Here is a 19,986-nt window from a genome sequence, read left to right as displayed (position 1 = left end):
TCTGGTAGGTAGGTGATGTTATGATCCTCATTTTACAGTTGAGGAAACTGAGGCAGAGGTGCCATGATTTTCCCAGGATCACACAGCTGGTAAGTATCCAAGACTGGATTTGGAGGAGGCAGTCTGGAAGAAGAGAGAAGGAAATGGGATGAAGGAAGGATACCATTAGAGAGGTTGGCATTGGGCAGAAGGAGGGCAATTCTTTCATCAGAGACAAGAGTAAAGAAAAATAGGATTTGACATCTATGATCATAACCTTTGAAGATCCAGGGTCACCCCCGCACCAAGATGGAAAACTGGCTTAAGATATCAGTGGAAGATGAGTGCTTCTGTAAAAACTGACCAAGACAGATAAGGTAGCACAGTGGATAGAGTGCACCAAGCCTGGAATCAGGAAGACCTGGTTCAAATGTGGCTCAGACACTCCTAGCTCTATAACCCTGGACAAGTGATTTAAACTCTGATTGGCTAACCCTTGTCACTGCTCTGTCTTAGAATTATACTAAGATAGAAGGTAAGGTTTTATTTTTAAAGGCTTAAAAAATAAATATTGCCAAAGAGAACGTAAGGACTTTAAATGTGATAAATGTAGAGAGTTTTAATAATATTTTTAAAGTCTAAAACATGATCAGCCCTTACCACTGTCCTGCCTCTGGCTCTAATAAAGATGGAAGGTCAGGGTTGTTTTTTTTTGTTTTGTTTTGTTGTGTTTTTTTTACAAAGTGAGCCTTTATTATTGTGGATTCATTGAATGCCAGTTGGAATATGTTTTCCCATAAAGATGATGCTATCCTTTGTGCTAGTTAGCTTCTCATGCCATATCCTCCTAATCTAATGTATTTAACCTGCAACATACCGTGAGTAGAAACCTTCTATAAATATCACCTTGGGAATTAATGTTTCTATGGGGAAAGCACTCGAGTTCTGATGCGGGAATAAGTTTCCGTTGTTGCAGTACCAACAGTGAAAGATTTCAAATTAATTGTGCCCTTTTTATTCTGGGAAAACAGCATCTGTGTGAAGCAGTGGGGAAGGGGCTGAGGCTGGGAAGGTTCCTCAGGAGAGGGGCAAGAATTGGAGTCCTGCTAGGTTTCTCCCTCACCTACTAGAGGCAGACCACTAGACCTGAAGCAAGGAAGACCCACATTCAAATCCTGCCTCAAATACTTGCTAGTCATGTGATCCCTAGGTGAGTCATCTATCATCTCTGCTTGCCTTAGTTTCCTCAGCTGTAAAATGTGGATTGTGATAACACCTACTTTGTTGTAGGGATGAAATGACATTTTTAAAGTGCTTTGCACATTGGAGGCACTTAATTTAATGCTTTGTTTCCTTCCTTCCAATGTGGAGTTCAGAGTTCTGAAATAATTTTCTCTTATTTTCTAGTCTTTCTTGCTTTGTGTCTGAAACAATTAGAAGCAGAGGCAAGATATTGGTGGAGGATCACAAGAGTTCCCTCAAAGAAAGCAGAATAGGATTATTCTTCCTCCCTTCTCTCCTTTTTCCCATTACCACAATGGACCCTGCCATAGATGTGGTAAAAACATCAGGGATTGGTGGGCACAGGAGCTCATGACAACCAAAAGAAGTTTTCCTTTTCTCCCCTAATTTCCCATAGTCATTCCTCCCCCCCCCCCATGCCAATTCTTGATATTTCTATACATATTACCTCATTTTGTTCCTTATAAGCCACTCTCTGAGGGAGGCAGGGCTAGCATTTTTTAAATCCACCCTGTTTTAGAGTTGAGAGAAATTGAGGTTAAACAATGAGATATGTTATTTGCTTAATGTTAAATGAGGAGGAAGAGTCAGGATTGAAACTTAAATCCATATCTTTTGATATTAAAGCTGGTATGTTCTCTACTCCAGCATGGTGCTCCCTTCCACACCCAATACCCAAACTTCTAGATCAGTGGTTCCCAAACTTTTTTGGTCTACTGCCCCCTTTCCAGAAAAAAAAAATTACTTAGTGCCCCTGGAAATTAATTTTTTTAATTTTAATAGCAATTAATAGGAAAGATTAAATATACCTGTGGCTATCACCGATCTCTTGGATTACTGCAGCACCCACCAGGGGGCGGTGGCACCCACTTTGGGAATCAATGTTCTAGATGCTTAAGTGCCAACCTTGGGGAAGTTGAGAAGTGGATTCTAGTGTTACTTTGGAGGACTGTAGAAGGGAGTTTCTTGTGGTTTGTCTTTTGACTGGACCACCCATGTAGAAGGCAACAGTTATATGATCATATCTGAGTTCATTCTGTCCATTTAGAATGATCATTTAGGCATCATTAAATTTATTGTCCTTAATAAAAATATCTGTAAAGCTCCCACTTACCTCTCCATTAGGCTCCCTTCTAGAGTAGGGCTTTTTAACTTGGAGTTTGTGAACTTGATTTCAAAATAAATTTTTTAAAAATGATCGAATTAGTTTAATAACTGTATTTACTTATGACTGGTTTCCTTACTACTACTACTAATAATAATGATATTGATCAATAATAATAGTGCACTAAGGTTTATAAAATACTTTACAAATATATTCTTATTGGATCCTCACAACCACGCTAAGAAGAAGGTAGGAACTAGTGTTATCATCCTTTTTCAGATGAGGAAAAGGCAGCTAGCTGGCATAGTGTCAACTTTTATACCTTTAAAAACCAGCCATTACCACAGATCAGGAGTAGAGTTTTTGTTGATTGCTTAAACTTCAAGCGATAGGAGAAAATGTTAATAATACAGATAAAGCTTAGAAGTGTGTCATGTGTCCATTTTTATTATTAGAGAACTGGTTGTTAAACATACTGGTGACTCATGTAGCCAAAAGGGACTGGAGAGTGGGCAAAGTAGACACTCATAATCCATAGCCTTGAATACACTGACTCCCTTGGAGAAAGTTGAATCTTTTCATATTTCTTTTGGGAAGGAGGGAGACATGAAGTTACTCTAAGGCAGAAATACTCAACCTGGGATCCACAGACCCCATTGATCAATTTTAGATTGGAGTGTCCACAAACTCAGAGAGCAAAAAAGAGCTTTAATTTTCAGTAACTTGTAACTGATTTTTAGCATTTCTTTTAATTATTCAAAAAAGAGCATTCTGACACAAAATAGACCAAGAGTCTTTCATGGAAGACCAATCTAGCAGTGTAGAAATTCAGACTAACCCTTTGATTTTAAGACCTGGCTTCAAGTTACTCGCAGACAAAAGTAAAGAATCTGGCCTTCTCTCCTTAGACTGTATTAACTTTTGGAGGGACCTTCTGCATGTAGACCAAGTGATATTTGTTTCCATCATGGACCACGTGCAAGCTTCTTTGTTACCTGTTCATCCCTTCCAGAAAGATTCTGGAAGTTGCTGACAACTGAGGGTCCTTAGATAGTTGTGGTCCAAGGTTACAAGATTCTCGAGTGGCCAGGAGGCAAGGAAAGGCAGGGAACATTGTCTGCACCAGGTCTGAGCAGATCACAGATGACAAGGACATTTTAAGCACAGCCTCAGTTTTATTAGATACATTTTATGTGCTAATCTAGGTCAGATATAAGAGTAGAGAGAGCGTGATAGTTTTTCCAACACGTATCAGGCATGATTGATCCACCCAATGAGTTCAAAAACTTATATGAAGTATGTTAGGTTTTTTTTCCCCTGTTTTTCACTTTAGCTAATAGTAAATCCATCTGTATGGAGGTGGAGACCCTCTCTCATCATGCCAGAAAACTTTTAACTCTTCATGGCTTGAAACACAGGAACCCATTAAGTGATGGTACCCTAACACTAAAGTGAGTGAATTTTGTTTTGTTTTATTTTGTTGGTAATCTCCCAGCAAATTTTCAATGATTGTCTTAGCCCTTTTAGAGTTATGAAAATAGTTTCAAGCCATTTAAACTTGAGAAATTAACCAAGAAATTGAATAAAGCTGCTAAAGCATTTTTAGCACATAGAATCCTCTAAGGAAAAAGGAAGGAAAGAATAAATATATGTCCCACAACTGAATGGAAAAAGCAAATGTTATTTATTTGCCTTAACAATATTTGAACTCATTTCAAGTGATGTTCTCCCCTAGTGCTTTGGCACAAATTGTTCGGTCAGTTCCTACCCAAGTAGGATGGCTTTGAGTATATACCAAGCAAAGGGGTCTGCCTGCATGGCTGCCCCCCAAGACCAGAACCCAACCCTTTGGGAAAGGGTCATTGCCAGAAGACGGTAAATTCCTGGATCATGACCACACAGAATATCTCTCAGGTAAAATGGGTTTGCGATCTGTGTCTATGGCAGGAATAGGTGCATTTTTCATATTGTGGATTTTTTAAAAAGTACTTATAAGGGTTAAAATTTGACTCAAAGGTCTTAACTAAAAATGGACTCTCTGGAGTGCATCAAGGATCCAATTTTCACATAATTGGACGATGCATCATGAGTCCAATATGGTAAATTTCAACAAATCTAACAGTAAATTCACTGACCCAATTTGGTATTTACTTCTTTACGTGCCAGCCTAAAAATGAAGGCATTATGCATATATATTTATTCATGTGTGTATGTGTTTTTAAAAAAATCCATCTGATGTCTGTCTAGCACGTGACATCTTGAAATTGTTTCCTTGAGTTAAAAAATCCAACTGTGTTCAGCCATATGAAATCCCTTAGCCCATTTAACGTGCTAGTATTATAACATACTGACTCGTGAAAACTTCTGGAATCCATTTTGAAGAAACATATGTGAGTAATCAAATTGGGGTAGTTTATTGATCTGACATTACGAACCAACAGAGGAAGTCCATTAAATACATCATTCTCTCTTCCTCTGGCACTTGATATGTAATTATTTATGTGAAAACTTTCTTTCTTTTTTTCCCCCTTTCTTTCTTTCTTTCTTTCTTTCTTTCTCTCTCTCTCTCTCTTTTTTTAATTCCTCCAGAACCCGTGAGAGCCTGGCTTCCAACACTTCCAGCATTGTTGAAAGTAACCGTCGTCAGAACCCAACCCTGAGCCCCGCGCACATAGGCGCAGCGCCGGCATTCAGCTTCCGCACAAGTACAGACCCCTCAGCAAATGAAGCCGAGAAGTTGCCGAAACCCAATTGCTTGCAAGCTTCTGTTACTAGTGTGTGATAGTCATCCTGCCTCCTCCAATATTTTGTCTCATCCTGTATGGCAAAGTTTACGACGTTGGGACCGATGTTTACATCTTTGGGAAGACAAGCATCTCCACCACAGTTTTGGTGTTTACTTAAACTGTGCTGCTAAGTAGGCTAGGACAAAAAAACAAAAAAACAAAAAAACAAAAAAACAAAAAACAAAAAACAAAAAAACAAAAAAAATCTTAATTTCCAAGTATTGTTTTTCACGTTTATGGCTCTGTAGCAACAGACTAGCCCAGTAGGGGTAATGTGTATACTTTTGCTTAACTGATCATAACTGAGCACATAGGTGAGAGTCTAGCCACTGTAGGTGTTAGCTGCATTTTTTGGTGTCATGCGGTTGCTAATTCCATTGACATATGCCACAGATGTGTGATGAAGTTCTTAGTCCTTGGTTGAACGGTGCCACAGAACGGATCCTTGACACTTATTTCCCCCCAAGCTAAGCCACCACAGAAAGCATAAAATAAAAGGCACAGGTCACCTTGAGGAAAACAGCGCCAAACACTGCTAGAAAGGACCTCAGCCCTTCTCTGTCTGTGAATTATTTATACACCCATCATTTTCACTGTGAGTTCTCATGACACTCTTTTTGCAGCCCTTGAAAGTGAGTTAGAAGGGATTGTGTTCGAATTACTGGGTGGTATTTTATTATGAGGTTTTTTTGTGTGTGTTTGGTTTTGGGGTTTTTTTTTTGGAAGGGGGCGGGGGTGAATATATCAGATCCTTGTCTGATTCTAAACCTTCCATAACTACAAAGAGAAATCTATAGGTCTTTGAATTTAAAGTGGACAAAGAAAGGGGGAATCGACCGACTTGGCTTAGCAACAGCACTGAGTGATGGAAGAAGTAATGCGGATTTTTTTTTCTTAAGTATTAAATCATGTATCTTAGGGAGGTCATTTTATTCTTGTGATACTTATGATGTTCCTAGTTTAATAGAGGAAATAACTAATTTGTTTAAATGAAAAGCAATTTCTTTGTGATACAAATGAAGAGTATGGCCTGAGGAGTTTATTTCTTTCTAATGGAAGGATATAATTCTATTTTATGTAGTTTTAAATAGAATGCCTAAATTAGGCTGTGGAAAATAATCTTTAGTGGTTATATAGAAGAGCAGATTTAGGGAGAGTTGAACTTCAGGCCTTTGATTCCTGGAAAGATGATTGTGGACAAATAAAAATAAGATTTGAGCGGAGATATATTTGTGCCCAGGGGATTTCTAGCACAAAGCCCTCATTCTACAGGTGTGGCATATACATAATTTGTACTCCCCTAAAATTTCCCAGAATAATTATGCATATATGAACTATGCCAGAGTAATGTTTACAGATACATTGGTACCAACTTTCAGGAGTCACTCTTAGGTAGGCTTATAGATGTTTTTAGCCCATATTGTTCCCACAAATGGTTTATCGCTGTTTTGTTTTGGTTTCTAGTTTAAGGCATTAAAGATGCCTTTCCACAGCTTAGGGATTATTACACAAAAAGATACCAAATTTTCTGATTCAAAATAAGTTGGTAATTGAAAGTTCCAAGATTTTTATTAGAACAGCAAATGAAAATGGGTGAAAATGATAAAAAGTGATTTGTAAAAAAAAAAAAATGATGTGAGATGCAAGGCAGTGATATCTAACAGCACGGAGTTTCTCTTTGTGATGGGTTTGGTTTTGTTTTTTGGTCAGCCAGTTATTATAAATGAATTAATGCATTCAACTGTAAATGTGAATTTCAGTTGGAGTTCAGATTTTGTTAGGGTATAACATTTGTAAAATACTTCCATCTTAATATCCTAATTTGAATCACCAGAAATCACAGAAATCTGTGTTCTCATTTTTTACAGTTATATACAATTGGTAGATTCCCTCCCCAATTTGCTTTAGAACCTGAGGCACTGGGGGATGTTCTGATTCTTTTGCAGATATTTGGGAGACACATGGGTCAGATTCCTTATTTTTGGTATTAAGAATTCCTTTTTATGTTGCAATTAGACATTCCATTGCATTTCTGAGTAGACTCCTAAACCAGTGGGCCTTCACCCTCATGCCTTATTTCCTCTATGGCATGCCATGTCTGCTCAGAAATGCATCGTTTCCCTCATTGTTTAAATATGTGAGAAGGAACGATAATATATCTAATAGACTCCAGAGTCTGTTTCTTTGGGGAGTTGGATATCATACGGTTACTAAAATTTCCACAAAAATTCATTAAAAAAAACTATTCATAAGTAATAGAAATGTTGGAATGCTATGTTAACTTCTGAAAATAGCCACTGTAAAAATCAGATAATATGTGAACAGAAAATGGGGGGGGGCGGGGAAATCACTCATTTAAAAAAAAAACTTTTTTAAATCAAAAATTGTCAAGCATTAGACAAAAAGTTAACAGTCTAAGGAAACGTATACACTATCTAGCCAGACAAATGGTGTATATAATTTCAAAAACCTCTCATAGACCAGCAGTCATTAGTATTGAAATTATAGGCTTTAAAAAAATGGAATGTAAACAGGAGTTTCAAATAGAAACATTCTCATCTGTAGTTAATTTTTACTCTTGGAAAAATGTATTTTAAATGGGATCTTAAGGCCATTCCGTCTTGAGGTTCTTGAAGACCAAACCCTTGGGCACCTCTCCAAGAGTTTCTGATACCATCATACTCCTTCCATGAGATTCGAGCTTTCTGTTATGGTTTCTTATCTGGTCTTCTCTTTTTTGTATATTGACTGAAAGGTTTACAGAACTGAGTTAGGTGGAATCTTTCTACGTGTTCAACTTTAAAAGGTCAACACATCTGTCAGTATTTTGCACATTTACTATGTATTATTATAATACAACATGTTACTTTATGGTAATTTTTATTTTCACATATAACTACCTCCATGAATTCAATGAAATGGCAGCAGTGTGTTCGAGGGTATTAGAAAGAGCAAGGTGAAAACTTTCTGACGCATCGGGGTCACGGTATTCTCTCTGTGTGTTGACACTTGTGTTTAAAGTCACCATTTCCCTTCCCTTCCCCCCATTTCCATGAATCCTCTTTACTGTGCTGTTTAGCTTTTCAGAGTTGATCTTTGTATTTCTCTTCGAGAAAGCTCATTTGGCATTTTTGTTTCTTTTAGGGGTTTTTTTGGTTACTGTATAGTATTCCTATCAAGAAAATGTTGACAATTTTTATCTCTTTTTCCCATCCCTGCTAGAATTTTTTTTTCTGGTAGGTAGTTGGTAAGTATGATTTAGCAAGCTGTTTGCACCTACTAAATATGATTGGAGTTTTAGGTTTCATAAGGCAAAGAATACACACCAGATATTTGAACTGCCAACTTTGAAGCACTTTGGGCCCCAATCTGCCTTCACTTGCATGCTAACATATCGAGTCAAATTTTCACTTTACTTGAGAGAGCTTTGCTATACATTCCATTCTCACTATGTATGTCCTTCTCTCTGTCTCTTTCTTCCTGCCTCCTTCCCTCTCCCCCAATTCCATTCTCCCTCTCTGTCGTTCACTCTCTGTGCTAGACCCTGCATAACATGCCATTTTCTATATTGTGCACATCTCAGGGTACCTTAATGAGTAGATTAAAAAGGGGTGCCCCCCTATCAAGACATGAGAAAAAGGCCAGAAGGAAAGAAGCTTTACTGTGCTTCGAAACTTTGAGATTGGGGTTTTTGTCTTAAAAGTCCAGAAATTGAAAGCTAAGCTGTACATTAGCTTTTTTTCCAAATCCCCTTTTTTTTTCTTAACCAGCATTTTAAAAAATGGAAGCTCCAATGCCATCCCCTTTCACTTTGGCACAGTAAATGTAAAAAAAAAAAAAAGAAAAAAAGGAAAGAAAATCTACCTGGGGGATAAACCACTCCTTACCACAAAGTGTACTTGAAAATAAAGTTTTTAACTTAAATTATAGAAATATTGCTCATAATCATAACACTTTTCCTGATGTGTCTCACCATAGATTACCAAGGCAGCATTTGGAGCCTTCTAAAAATTGTGATTGATAAGAACTTTGCACATAGTTCACCTTGGATCTCAAAGTGCTTCCAAAGCATTCAGATTCACTATTGAGAAACAAACAGAAAATAGTGGGTGCTTTTTCACATAACCCCTGTTTTGGAAAAGGTGATAAGACTGGAGAGCACCCTCAGTGGCAGCTATCTCTTTTCTATTGGGTTGATAGGCCATCATGAGAAAGCACTACATGCAACACCTTTTTTTTCCCCTATAAAGAGAATAATAAATGTCAATTATTGTCGAGTGTCAATTAAAAAAAAAAAGTAATACTTTACACCGTCCATTTTTACTTAGAAATTTCAGGGCTTTTTCTGAATAGGATAACATCCCCATAGCTTATAGAATGTGAGGCAAAACAACAGACAAATTAAATGGCACCCCTCCCCAAATATCCCACTTGAACCAATCGTAGTTCTAGACGTACTCCCTCATCTATGATTTTTGTATAAAGCTTCTGCAAAAACTATGGCTCAATGACATTTTTCAGGAACATGGCTGCTCTTGGCAGTGGAAGGTGCTGAATACACATTTCAATTAAAAAACTTTATCAAGTACTTTTTATAGGGCTGATCGGCACAAAGGAGATTTAGTACAATCCATGTCAGCCTACTCTTTTGAAGGATCTGGATTACCAAAGGGAACTGAACTCGTTATATATGTCCTCTAAAATGGGAGGGATTAAAAACAGCCTTAACAGTGACATGCTCCTCAATTAATTAAAACTGGCCAGTCTCTAGAGCTGCCCAATGTGCTATCAACCTGGGGAGCGCCCAGAGCACAGCATTCCCTTTTTTGGCCACCTCCAGTACCATCTTGCCTGCTTACAGAAGACAGCCTATACTTCTTCTGTTTGCAAGTGGCTCTTCTCTGTACGTTAGGTTTAGAGGAACCTAAAATACACTGAAAAACCCCTCTATGGTTTGGGGAGACATTACCTGGCTTTGGTTCAGTAACATCTTGGACTGAATAGAGATGACTATTGAATGCCTTTGCCGAGTGAACAAGTAAATACTTTCAACTGGCTGGGACCTGACAGCTAACATTCCCCTTTCTTCCTAAGAAAGCTTTACAGTGTTAAGAATACATTCAGTATTCTTCTCTTTCTGGGAGATTTTTGTTTAGAGATACTTAAGTTTTACACGTTTGATTTTTTTTTTTAATCCATGGTGAAATTCCACTTCTGTAGTTGAATGAGGGACTAGAGTCTCCCAGGCTGAGTTAGTTGAAGTTGTCTTTGCAGCAGCATCCTGACAGACAGGGTGCCATGGCTTTTGCAAATAATCTTGGGTCTCTATAGTTTCTGTATCCTTTGCTGTGGGTCATTTGGAAAGACTGGAATTCTAGAAGGCTGATCTGGGATTAAACAGTTGGATTAGAAATATGATTGGATGTGAAAATTAAATTTTCTTCCTAGAGTTGTATATATACTGTTACAGGGCTTTAATATTTTGGCTTGAGATATGAACATCTATTATCATGCCAGCTGAAGGCAGGGGACGTTTCCCGAGTGGTGACTGGAGGAGGTGAGGAAACCATGGAATTCCAAACTAATTCCACTCACACCCTGCCTCCCCATTCCAAGGGCTGACCTCAGTGCCCCTGTTCCTTTATTGCTCCCACCAAAAAGAGGTACCAAATCTGGGATCTTGGGAAGATCTCAGCTGATTTATGTCCTTTGCAGTTAGATGAAAGAATCATTGAAGTTCACACTCGACAGACCCTTGCCTTCCTGTTGTCACCCTTGTGTTCTGCCCCCTCCCCTTCCATCTCCACCTAGATGCTGATACACCACCACATGTTTCCACTTTGGAAGGGCAGATTCACATGTGGTATTATGCCCACATGCTGGGGTAGGGGATAGAGCCACCCTAAGGACACCTCCGTGTAAGTAGGACAGCTAGAAAGTGGGTCCTTAGAGTAGTTGGCAGAGCTATTACTTTATAGCTGAGACTTCAGTTTAAATACTAACTTTAAGGGATCATAATTCTGCAGGTATCTTTCCCTGAGTGACTGAATGTGACTGTTGCATTAGGTTAAATGAGTTAAGAAACGCAAGTGGGATTTACTGTATGTTAGAAGGGAGTTTTGCAGCCAAGACTGCCTTGAATAAATGTGTTTGCACTGAAAAAAAATTTTTAAAAATTTACTTGGTCTCTGGTTGCTGTAAAGGTCATCCAAGATGGATGTTCTGTTTATATTGTATAGTATTTCATATGAAATAATTACAGCTCATGAAATGTCTTCCCTAATGTTACTGATTTATAACAGCACATTTGTAACATGGTTTTTATTGTGTCCGTGTATCATATTGTAAATGATGATTACTTGTCATGCTTAGTATAATAACTTAAAAGGAAAAAAAAAGACAGGGATTTTTGTAAGTCTATATTTGAAAGTCCCTCCACATGGTAATATTGTGTTCATGTTGTTTATGTAGTGTCGTGTGAAATATCCATTTTGGATTGTGTTACTTTTTAAGATATTAAATAACATTTGGTTATATGTCTAAGTGGATTTTTTTTATTTGAGAGAAAATACTTTAGGTGACATCAATCACTTGTCCCCTAAACTGAGATGGTTTTTTCTCATCTCAGAATATTTAGGATTGGACATTTCTTGTTAAAGCCTATGAGAGAGAGAGAGAGAGAGAGAGAGAGAGAGAGAGAGAACGAACATGAATACTAAATTCTATCAGCTAGAGATTTTTCCAAGAATTCCTGAAGATAAGACAATTTTTAAAAATACCCTTGACTTGAAAATTAGTGAAGCTAAGAAGTGCCTAGAATTGAATTTTGATTTGAGATGTGTGGTGTATACACATACATACACACACAGTGTAAAATAGGATTTTTAGCCTTGCCACATTAAACAGTGGGTAGAGTGTTTTTACTTGGAGTCGGTAAGGCTTGAATTTGAATCCTGCCTTATAATTTTTCTAACTATGAAGCCCTGAATGCATCACTTTCAACTTCTTTCCATCTCAGTTTCTTCATCTGTAAAATGAGGATAATAATAGCACCTGCTTCACAGGGTGTTTTTGAGGATTAACTGAGAGAACATGTATAAACGCACTTGAAAGTACTGTCTAAATGCTGCTTGTTAATTGAAATTCATACACAAGTACACACATGTATACGCTTACTCCAACAGTCCCAGTATCCCGAACATTTCAGTAGGTGTTGAAAATACAGATTATTTGGAAAATGGTAAAGGTTAACTTAGCAAAATATTTTTGGAAGAGGTTATAGCTAATGAGTTACAATTTTAAAGAAAGAGAGAGATGTGGCATGGCAGGCATAATAGGTGCCAGGAACAGCTTAAATAAACCCAATAAGAAAGAGGAGAGGGTGAAATGTGGGACTGAGGGCTTCAAGAAAATATTTATGTAGTGAAGCAAGTTCAGGTTTTGAAGTCAAAGAGTACATGTGACTAGACAGTCATGATAATCAAACAGTTTCCTTAAGAACTCTGAAAGAAATAATCAAAGGGGGGGTGGGGTGACGAATAGAAACCAAGATGGCAGAGTGGCACCAGTATTCTTGCTGAGCTATCCCAACTGTAACAACAACAAAAATAACCCCTCCAAAACACCAAAGTGAATTCTGAGTGAAAAAGTCTCAATGATTCATTTGTCAGCCCATCCTGGAAAGACAAAGATTCATAGATACTAAGATGGGGGCTGGTGAACAGCACCCCATGGTAGAAGTAGCAGCACCAGGAGCAAACCAGCACCAAAGAATAATAAAGGGACTGAACATATGTAGAGAAAAAGATCCCTGAGGGCCCCTGTTCTAGCACTGAAAGCAGGATCTGATGTCATTTGGCAGTCTGTCCCCATTACTAAGTTGTGGGTCGCAATTCCAGGGTGAAAAGGAGCTGTGGTGATTGTGAGGGAGTGAGGCCCTATCTGGATAAATACCAGAGCACAGACCAAGAGAGCATTGGCTAAGTCTTTCCCCAGATCACACTACTTTGGAATCACTGAAAATTCTGAAAAAGGACATAAAGGCAGAAGCTCAGACCAGATACCACCCCACCCCACATACAGCCATTACAAAGTTCAAAAAACAAGCTGTGGAAATGAGAAGACAACAAAAGAACTTGACTACAAAAAGCTACTATGGTGACCGGGAAGCTCAAAACAAATTCAAAAGGTGACAATGATTTGAAAACATCTACAAGCCACAGATGAAGAATATATATTGAAGACAAGACCAAAAAGAATTCCTAGAAGAGCTAAAGAAAGAAATGTAAAAAAAAAATCAGATGAAAAGTCATTTAAAAAACAAATAAGTGGTTGAAGAAAACTTGGGAAAAAATGAGAACAATGCAGGAAAATTACAAAAGAAGAATCAACAGTTTAGTGAAAGAAATGCTGAAGATACTGAAGAAAATAACTCCTTGAAAATTAGAAGTGGATAAATGGAAGTTAATGACATGAGACGTCAGCAAATAAAATAAGAAAAGAAAGCCAAAAGAAAGAAAAATAAAAGGAAATGTGAACTCTCATGCAAGAAAAATTGATATGGAACATTACAGAGATTAATGAGGATAATTTAAGAATTTTTGGACTACCTGAAAGGAATGAATAAAAAAGAATCCTAGATACCATCTTTTAAGAAATTATAAAAGGAAATGGCCTAGATAAGTTAGATCCAGAAGGCAAAGGAGAAATTGAAAGAAATACTGGTCACCTCCTTTTAGAGATCCCAAAATGAAAACTCTCAGCAATATTATAGTTAAAATTCAGATTTCCCAGGTCAAGGAGAAACTATTGAAAGCAGTCAGAAAGAAATGATCCAAATACTGTATAGCCACAATGAGGAACAAACATGATTTAACAGCTACCACTCAAAAGGACCAGAGGGCTTAGAATGATATTTTAGATGGCAAAGAAGGTAGGATTACAATGAAGAATAGCAAACCCTGAAAAACTGAGTATGATTATATCATGGATGGAGATGGGGGTGGAATGGATCTTTAATCAAATAGAGAATTTACAAGTATTCCGAATGACAAAAACAGAGATGAACAGAAAATTTGACATTCAAACAAAAGAGAAAAGGTAAATATGAATGAGAAAACAAGAAACTTAGAGCAAGATTAAACTATTTACATTCTTATAAGGGAAGATGATATTGCTAAACTCTACAAACATTATCACCATTAATGTGATTAAAATGAGTCTAATTAGACAGAGGGTGAGGGTGTGAATCTCATTGGGATAAAATCAGAAGAAAAATAGAAATCTGAGAATTCTCAAAGGGATACTCTAGAAGGAGAAAGAGAGAGAAAGAGTTAAAAGGGACAGACAGTTTTTACAAAGGAGGGGAGAATAGGGTAGGGAAAGTAGAAAATGTTTGAATCTCATCTGAACTGGTTCAAGGAAGGAATTATACGCACATACATACATTGATGGGTATAGAAATTTTTCTTGCTAAATGGAAAAGTAGGAGGGGAAGTGGCTAAAGATAAGGAAGGGTAATAATACATAAGGTTATTAAGAGAGACAAAGATCAAAAGCACAACAGATTTTTAAGGAGGAGACAGAAAAGAAGGGTAAATAGAAGAGAGCAGGATTGAAGTAAATATTCATTTAGTACTCCTAACTATGAATTTGAATGAAATGAACTCATGAGATGGAAGAGTTCAGCTGAATGTATTAGAAACCAGAATCCAGCCACATGTTTACAAGAGACACACTTGGAACAGGAGAACACTCAGTTAAATTAAAAAATAAAAGACTAAAAAACAGAATTTGTTTTAGCTAAAGTAAAAAAAGGAAAAAATAGCTATCATGATCTGAAACAAAGGGAAAGCAAAAATAGACCTAATCAAAAGAGATAATCAGAGAAACTCCATTTTGCTTAGAGGTACCAGATATAATTAATTCATATCAATGCTAAACAAATATTTACCAAATGGTATAGCCTCCAAATTCTTGCAGGAAAAGTTAAATTAATTAAAGGAGAAAATAGATAGTAAAACTATTAGCTTAAAGAACAATTCTGATAACTCTATAAACTATTTGAAGAAATGTGTTAAAAAGGAATACTACCACATTTCTTCTATTATGTAAATATAGTTTTGATACCTAGATGAGGGAGAGCAAGACCAGAGAAAACTATAGATCAATTTTCCTAAAGAATATTGATGTAAAAATTTAATAAAATGGTAGCATGGAGATTGCAATCATATGTCAAAAAGATCACAACACTATGACCAGCCTGGATTTTCCCCAGGAATTTAGGATTGATTCATTATTAGGAAATCATTAGCATAATTTACCATATTAATAATAAAACAATAAAATCCACATGATAATATCAATTGATGTAGAAAAATACAATACACAGTCTTACAAAAAGACTTTAGAGGAGAAGAATAAATGTAGTTTTTCTTAAAATGATGTGTAGTATCTATCTAAAACCAAGAGCAAACATTATATGTGATTGGAATAAATTAGAAGCCTTCCCAATAAGATCAGGGGTAAATCAAGGATGTCCATCATTAGTGACAAAAACAAAAAATACTAACAATTATCAGTAGGTGCAGAAAAAGGTTTTGACAAAAAATAATTTTCCTATGAAAAACACTAGAAAGCATAGTAATAAATGAAGTTTTTCTTAAAATTACAAAATAGTATCTATCTAAAACTAAAAACAAACATTATAATGGAATAGAAAGTCTTTCCAAAAAGATAAGGAAAGAAGCAAGAGTATCTTTTATCACTATTATTATTTAACATTGTACTAGAAATATTAGCTATAGCAATAAGAAATAAATAGGAATAAGTACAGGCAATGAGGAAACAGAGCTATTACTCTTTACAGATGATAAGATGGTATACTTAAAGAACCCCAGAGAATAAAATTTAAAACTATTTGAAACAACTAACAAATTTAGTAAAGTTGCCAGATAAAAAATAAATTCACAAAAATCACCAGCATTTCTATATTTTGCTGACAAAACCCAACATGAAGAGATAGAGAATTCCATTTAAAATAATTACAGACAGTTTAAGTACTTAGGAGTCTACCTGACAAGATACAGACAAGGATTATATGAACACAGTTGCAAAACACTCCATGCAAATATAAACAGACCTTAATAATTGGAAAAATATTAATTCCTCCTGCCTAGGAAAAGTCAACATAATAAAAATGGAAATACTACCTAAATGAATTGACATTCTGTCCCATACCAATTAAATTACAAAAAAATTACTATATAGAATAAAGTTCAGCATAAGCCAAATGGTAAAAGAGGCACAAAAATCCACTGAAGAAGAATTTTTTAAAAAACAGAATTGACCAAATGAAAAAGGAGGTACAAAAGTTTGTTGAAGAAAATAATTTCTTAAAAATTAGAGTTGAGCAAGTGGAAACTAATGATTCCTGATCTGGAAAGATAGATCCACAAGAGCTGATTTAAGAATTGTTAGACTGCCTGAAAGCTATGACCAAAATAAAGGAGTCTAGATGTCATCTTTCAAGAAATTATTAAGGAAAACTGCCCTGATATTCTAGAACCAAAAAGTAAAATATAAATTGAAAGAATCCACCAATCACCTCCTGAAAGGTATCCCAAAATAAAAACTCCCAGAAATATTGTAGCCAAATTCTAGAGTTCCCAGCTTAAGGAGAAAATATTGCAAGCAGTCAAAAAAAAACCCCACCAATTCAAATATTACAGAACTATAGTCAGTATAACAGAAAATTTAGCAGCTTCTACATTAAAAGATTTGAGGGTCTGAAATATGATATCCAGAAGAACAAAGGATTACAACCAATAATTACCTACCCAGCAAAACCAAGTAAATACTTCTTGAGGAGAAATGGATCATCAATGAAATAAAGGACTTTCAAACATTCCTGATGAAAAAAACCAGTGCTGAATGATAAATTTTACTTTTAAAAATTTGACTCAAGAGAAGCATATAAAGGTAAATGGAAAGAAATCATAAGGTATTCAATAAGTTGTTTACATTCCTACATGGGAAGATGATACTCGTAACCCTAAGAACCTTAGAAGGAATATACATGGATAAAGGTCAAGGATGTGAGATGAATATGATGGGATAATATCTAAAAAAAATAAAATTAAGAGGTGAAAAGGAGGGATGCATTGGGAGAGGGAGGAAGAGAGATAGAAGGGGGGGAATATTCAACATAAAAGGGGTACTAAAGAACTTTTACTGTGGCAGGAGAGATGTGAGAAGTGAAAAAGCTAGTGCTTGAGACTTTTTCTCATCAGAATTGGTTCAAAGAAGGAAGAATATTCACACTCAGTTGAGTATAGAAAAACAGGTAAAGTAGAAGGGGAAGGGGAAATGAGAAAAGGGGGAGCAATAAAAAGAGGGTAAATTAGGGAAAGCAGTGGTCAGAATCAAAACACTTTTGAGGGTGGAGAAAGTAAAAGGAGAGAGAGAGAGAGAGAGAGAGAGAGAGAGAGAGAGAGAGAGAGAGAGAGAGAGAGAGAGAGAGAGAGAGAAACAGAATTGGCTAAACAAGGAAAATAGGATAGAGGATAATATACAGTAATTATAATGGCAAAAAATAAATTTCTCTAATAACAGCCTCTTCTCAAATAATAGAGAAATGAGTCAAATGTATAAGACTACAAGTGATTCCCCAATTGATAAATGGTCAAACTATATGAAGCAGTTTTAAGACAAAGTAATCAAAGTCATCTATGGTTATGTGAAAAAATGCTCTTAAGTTACTATTAATTAGAGAAATGCAAAATAAAACAACAGGTACACCCCATACCTATCAGACTGACTATTATAAGAGAAAAGTTAAATGACAAAAGTTGGGGGGAAATTTTGTGAGAAAATTGAGACATTGCTGGGAGAGTTGTAAACTAATTCATTCATTCCAGAGAGCAATTTGTAACTAGGTACAAAGAACTATAAAACTATACATATTCTTTGACTCAGAAATACCATTATTAGTTTTGTATCCCAAAGCAATGAAAACCAAAAAGGAAAAGGACTTACATAAAGAAATATATTTAGAGCAACTCTTTTTATATTTGTAAAGAATTGGAAAGCGAGGGCATTCCTATCATCTGGGGCCTGACTGAGTAAGTTGTGATATGAGTATAATGGATGATTTCAGAAAAACCTAGGAAGACTTACATGAATTTATGCAGACTGGAGTGAACAGAACCAAAAGAACACTAAACATAGCAACAGAAATATTGAATGATGAACAACTGTACATGACAGCAATTCTCAACAAGACAATGATGCAAGACAATTCCAAAGGAATCATGACAAAAAATGCCATTTGCCTCCAAAGAAAAAATTGATATAATCTGAATCCAGACTAAAGCATACTTTATTTCACTTCATTTTTTACATTTTTTCCACAAAAGGACACAATATGGAAAAATGTTTTACATGATTACACAGGTAAAATCTATATCAAATTAGTTACTGTCTCAGCAAAAGGGGAGGAAAGGAAGGGAGAGGATATGGGACTCAAAATTTAAAAACAAAAACAAAAACAAAATGAATATTTTAAAAAAAAGTATTTTGCTGCTGATCACCACCTCTCCCAATCTGCCCTCACTTCTATCAGCTGCCTTCTCTCAGTCCCCTCCTTTTTCCCCCTCCTCTCCTATAGGATAATATAGATTTCTATATCCAACTGAATGTGTATATTATCCTCTCTTTCAGTCAAACTTGATAAGAATAAGATTCAAGTGTTATCTGCCAACCCTTTATTTCCCCCTCTACTGTAAAATCCTACTGTACCTCTGTTACGTGAAATAATTCATCCCATTTTACCTTTGTCTTCCCTATTCTTCTGGTGTATCCCTCTTTCTCGGTCCTTAATTTTATTTTAATTTCTGGATATCATCCCATTGTAGTCAACTCATACCCTTTAGGTATACCATAATAATCATAAAGTTCTTAGGAGGGAGATAATTTGGAAATAAAAATTAAAAAAATTTTAGGAGATAATACTTGATCCACAGGCCAATGGCAAACAGTGGAGTGCAGTAAACAATACATCTTTTTTCTCTCTTTTAAATTGTTGATTTTGGATCATTACATAATCAGCTATTTGTAGTCCTTGTAAGGTGAAAGATTTTTGTCCCTGGTAGAAATACTTTGGGTGATAGGTAAACAAACCTTTCCAAACCCCATTCCTGTTAGATAATTCCTATTGGCAGTAGGGTGTGGGTAGAGTGGTAAACCAGGAAAACTTGAGTCGTCTTCAATTGCTGCCCCAACACATCCATATTGACTAACTGTCCCTGGACAAATGCCCATACTTCTCAATGTTCCTAGGCAACTCTCAGACTATAAATTGCAGAGAAAGTGCAACTGATCTCCATTGTGGTAGAGAAAATTACCTCACCTGAGAGTTCCCCATTCCAATGAAGTTCAGTCTCTTTCTGCATCCTCCCTCATTTAGAAAATCAGTTGCTTCTCTATTTGTTTTCCTGATCTTTTCTTCCAAGGTATTCTGGTTTTCCCTTACTACCCCTAATCCTTTGAATTTATTTTTACTTTCTCCTTCTGTCCTCTCTAAAATAGGTCTTGTCTTGACCTGTTTCATCTGTTAGCATTTACCTTTAGACCTAATGTCAGCCATGTTGATATCTGTCATAGTTCCTTGAGCACTCTAAATTTAGGATTAACACTGATTATTATGCCTGAATCAAGAGAATACTTCACTTCTGCAAATTATATTTGTTGATTATAAACTAATCTCCATTACCTTCAAGACAAGAAAAGAAAAATAAGCCATCAACTTCATCCAAAAAAGTTGCAAACCCCATTCACCCTTTCTCTTACAATGATATGAAACATGACACTAAGTTA

At 36.2% G+C, this 19,986-nt stretch overlaps 1 protein-coding gene across 3 annotated transcripts in view; it reads left to right on the top strand.

The window, feature by feature from the left end:
- The window catches only part of STOX2 (storkhead box 2), a 312,993-nt gene extending 305,403 nt beyond the window's left edge, over positions 1 to 7,590 (top strand). For all 3 annotated transcript variants that reach the window (XM_044680418.1, XM_044680419.1, XM_044680417.1), the window contains one exon: positions 4,916 to 7,590. In XM_044680418.1, coding sequence (XP_044536353.1) covers positions 4,916 to 5,108 — 193 coding nt within the window. In that variant the 3' untranslated portion in view covers positions 5,109 to 7,590. The remainder of the gene's footprint in view (positions 1 to 4,915) is intronic.
- The last annotated feature ends 12,396 nt before the right edge of the window (positions 7,591 to 19,986 follow it).

This window comes from Gracilinanus agilis, chromosome 6 (assembly GCF_016433145.1).
Source record: "Gracilinanus agilis isolate LMUSP501 chromosome 6, AgileGrace, whole genome shotgun sequence".
NCBI classification, from domain to species: Eukaryota; Metazoa; Chordata; class Mammalia; order Didelphimorphia; family Didelphidae; genus Gracilinanus; species Gracilinanus agilis.
Note: the sequence above shows the minus strand (reverse complement) of the source record. Positions and strands in the feature narration are given on the sequence as shown.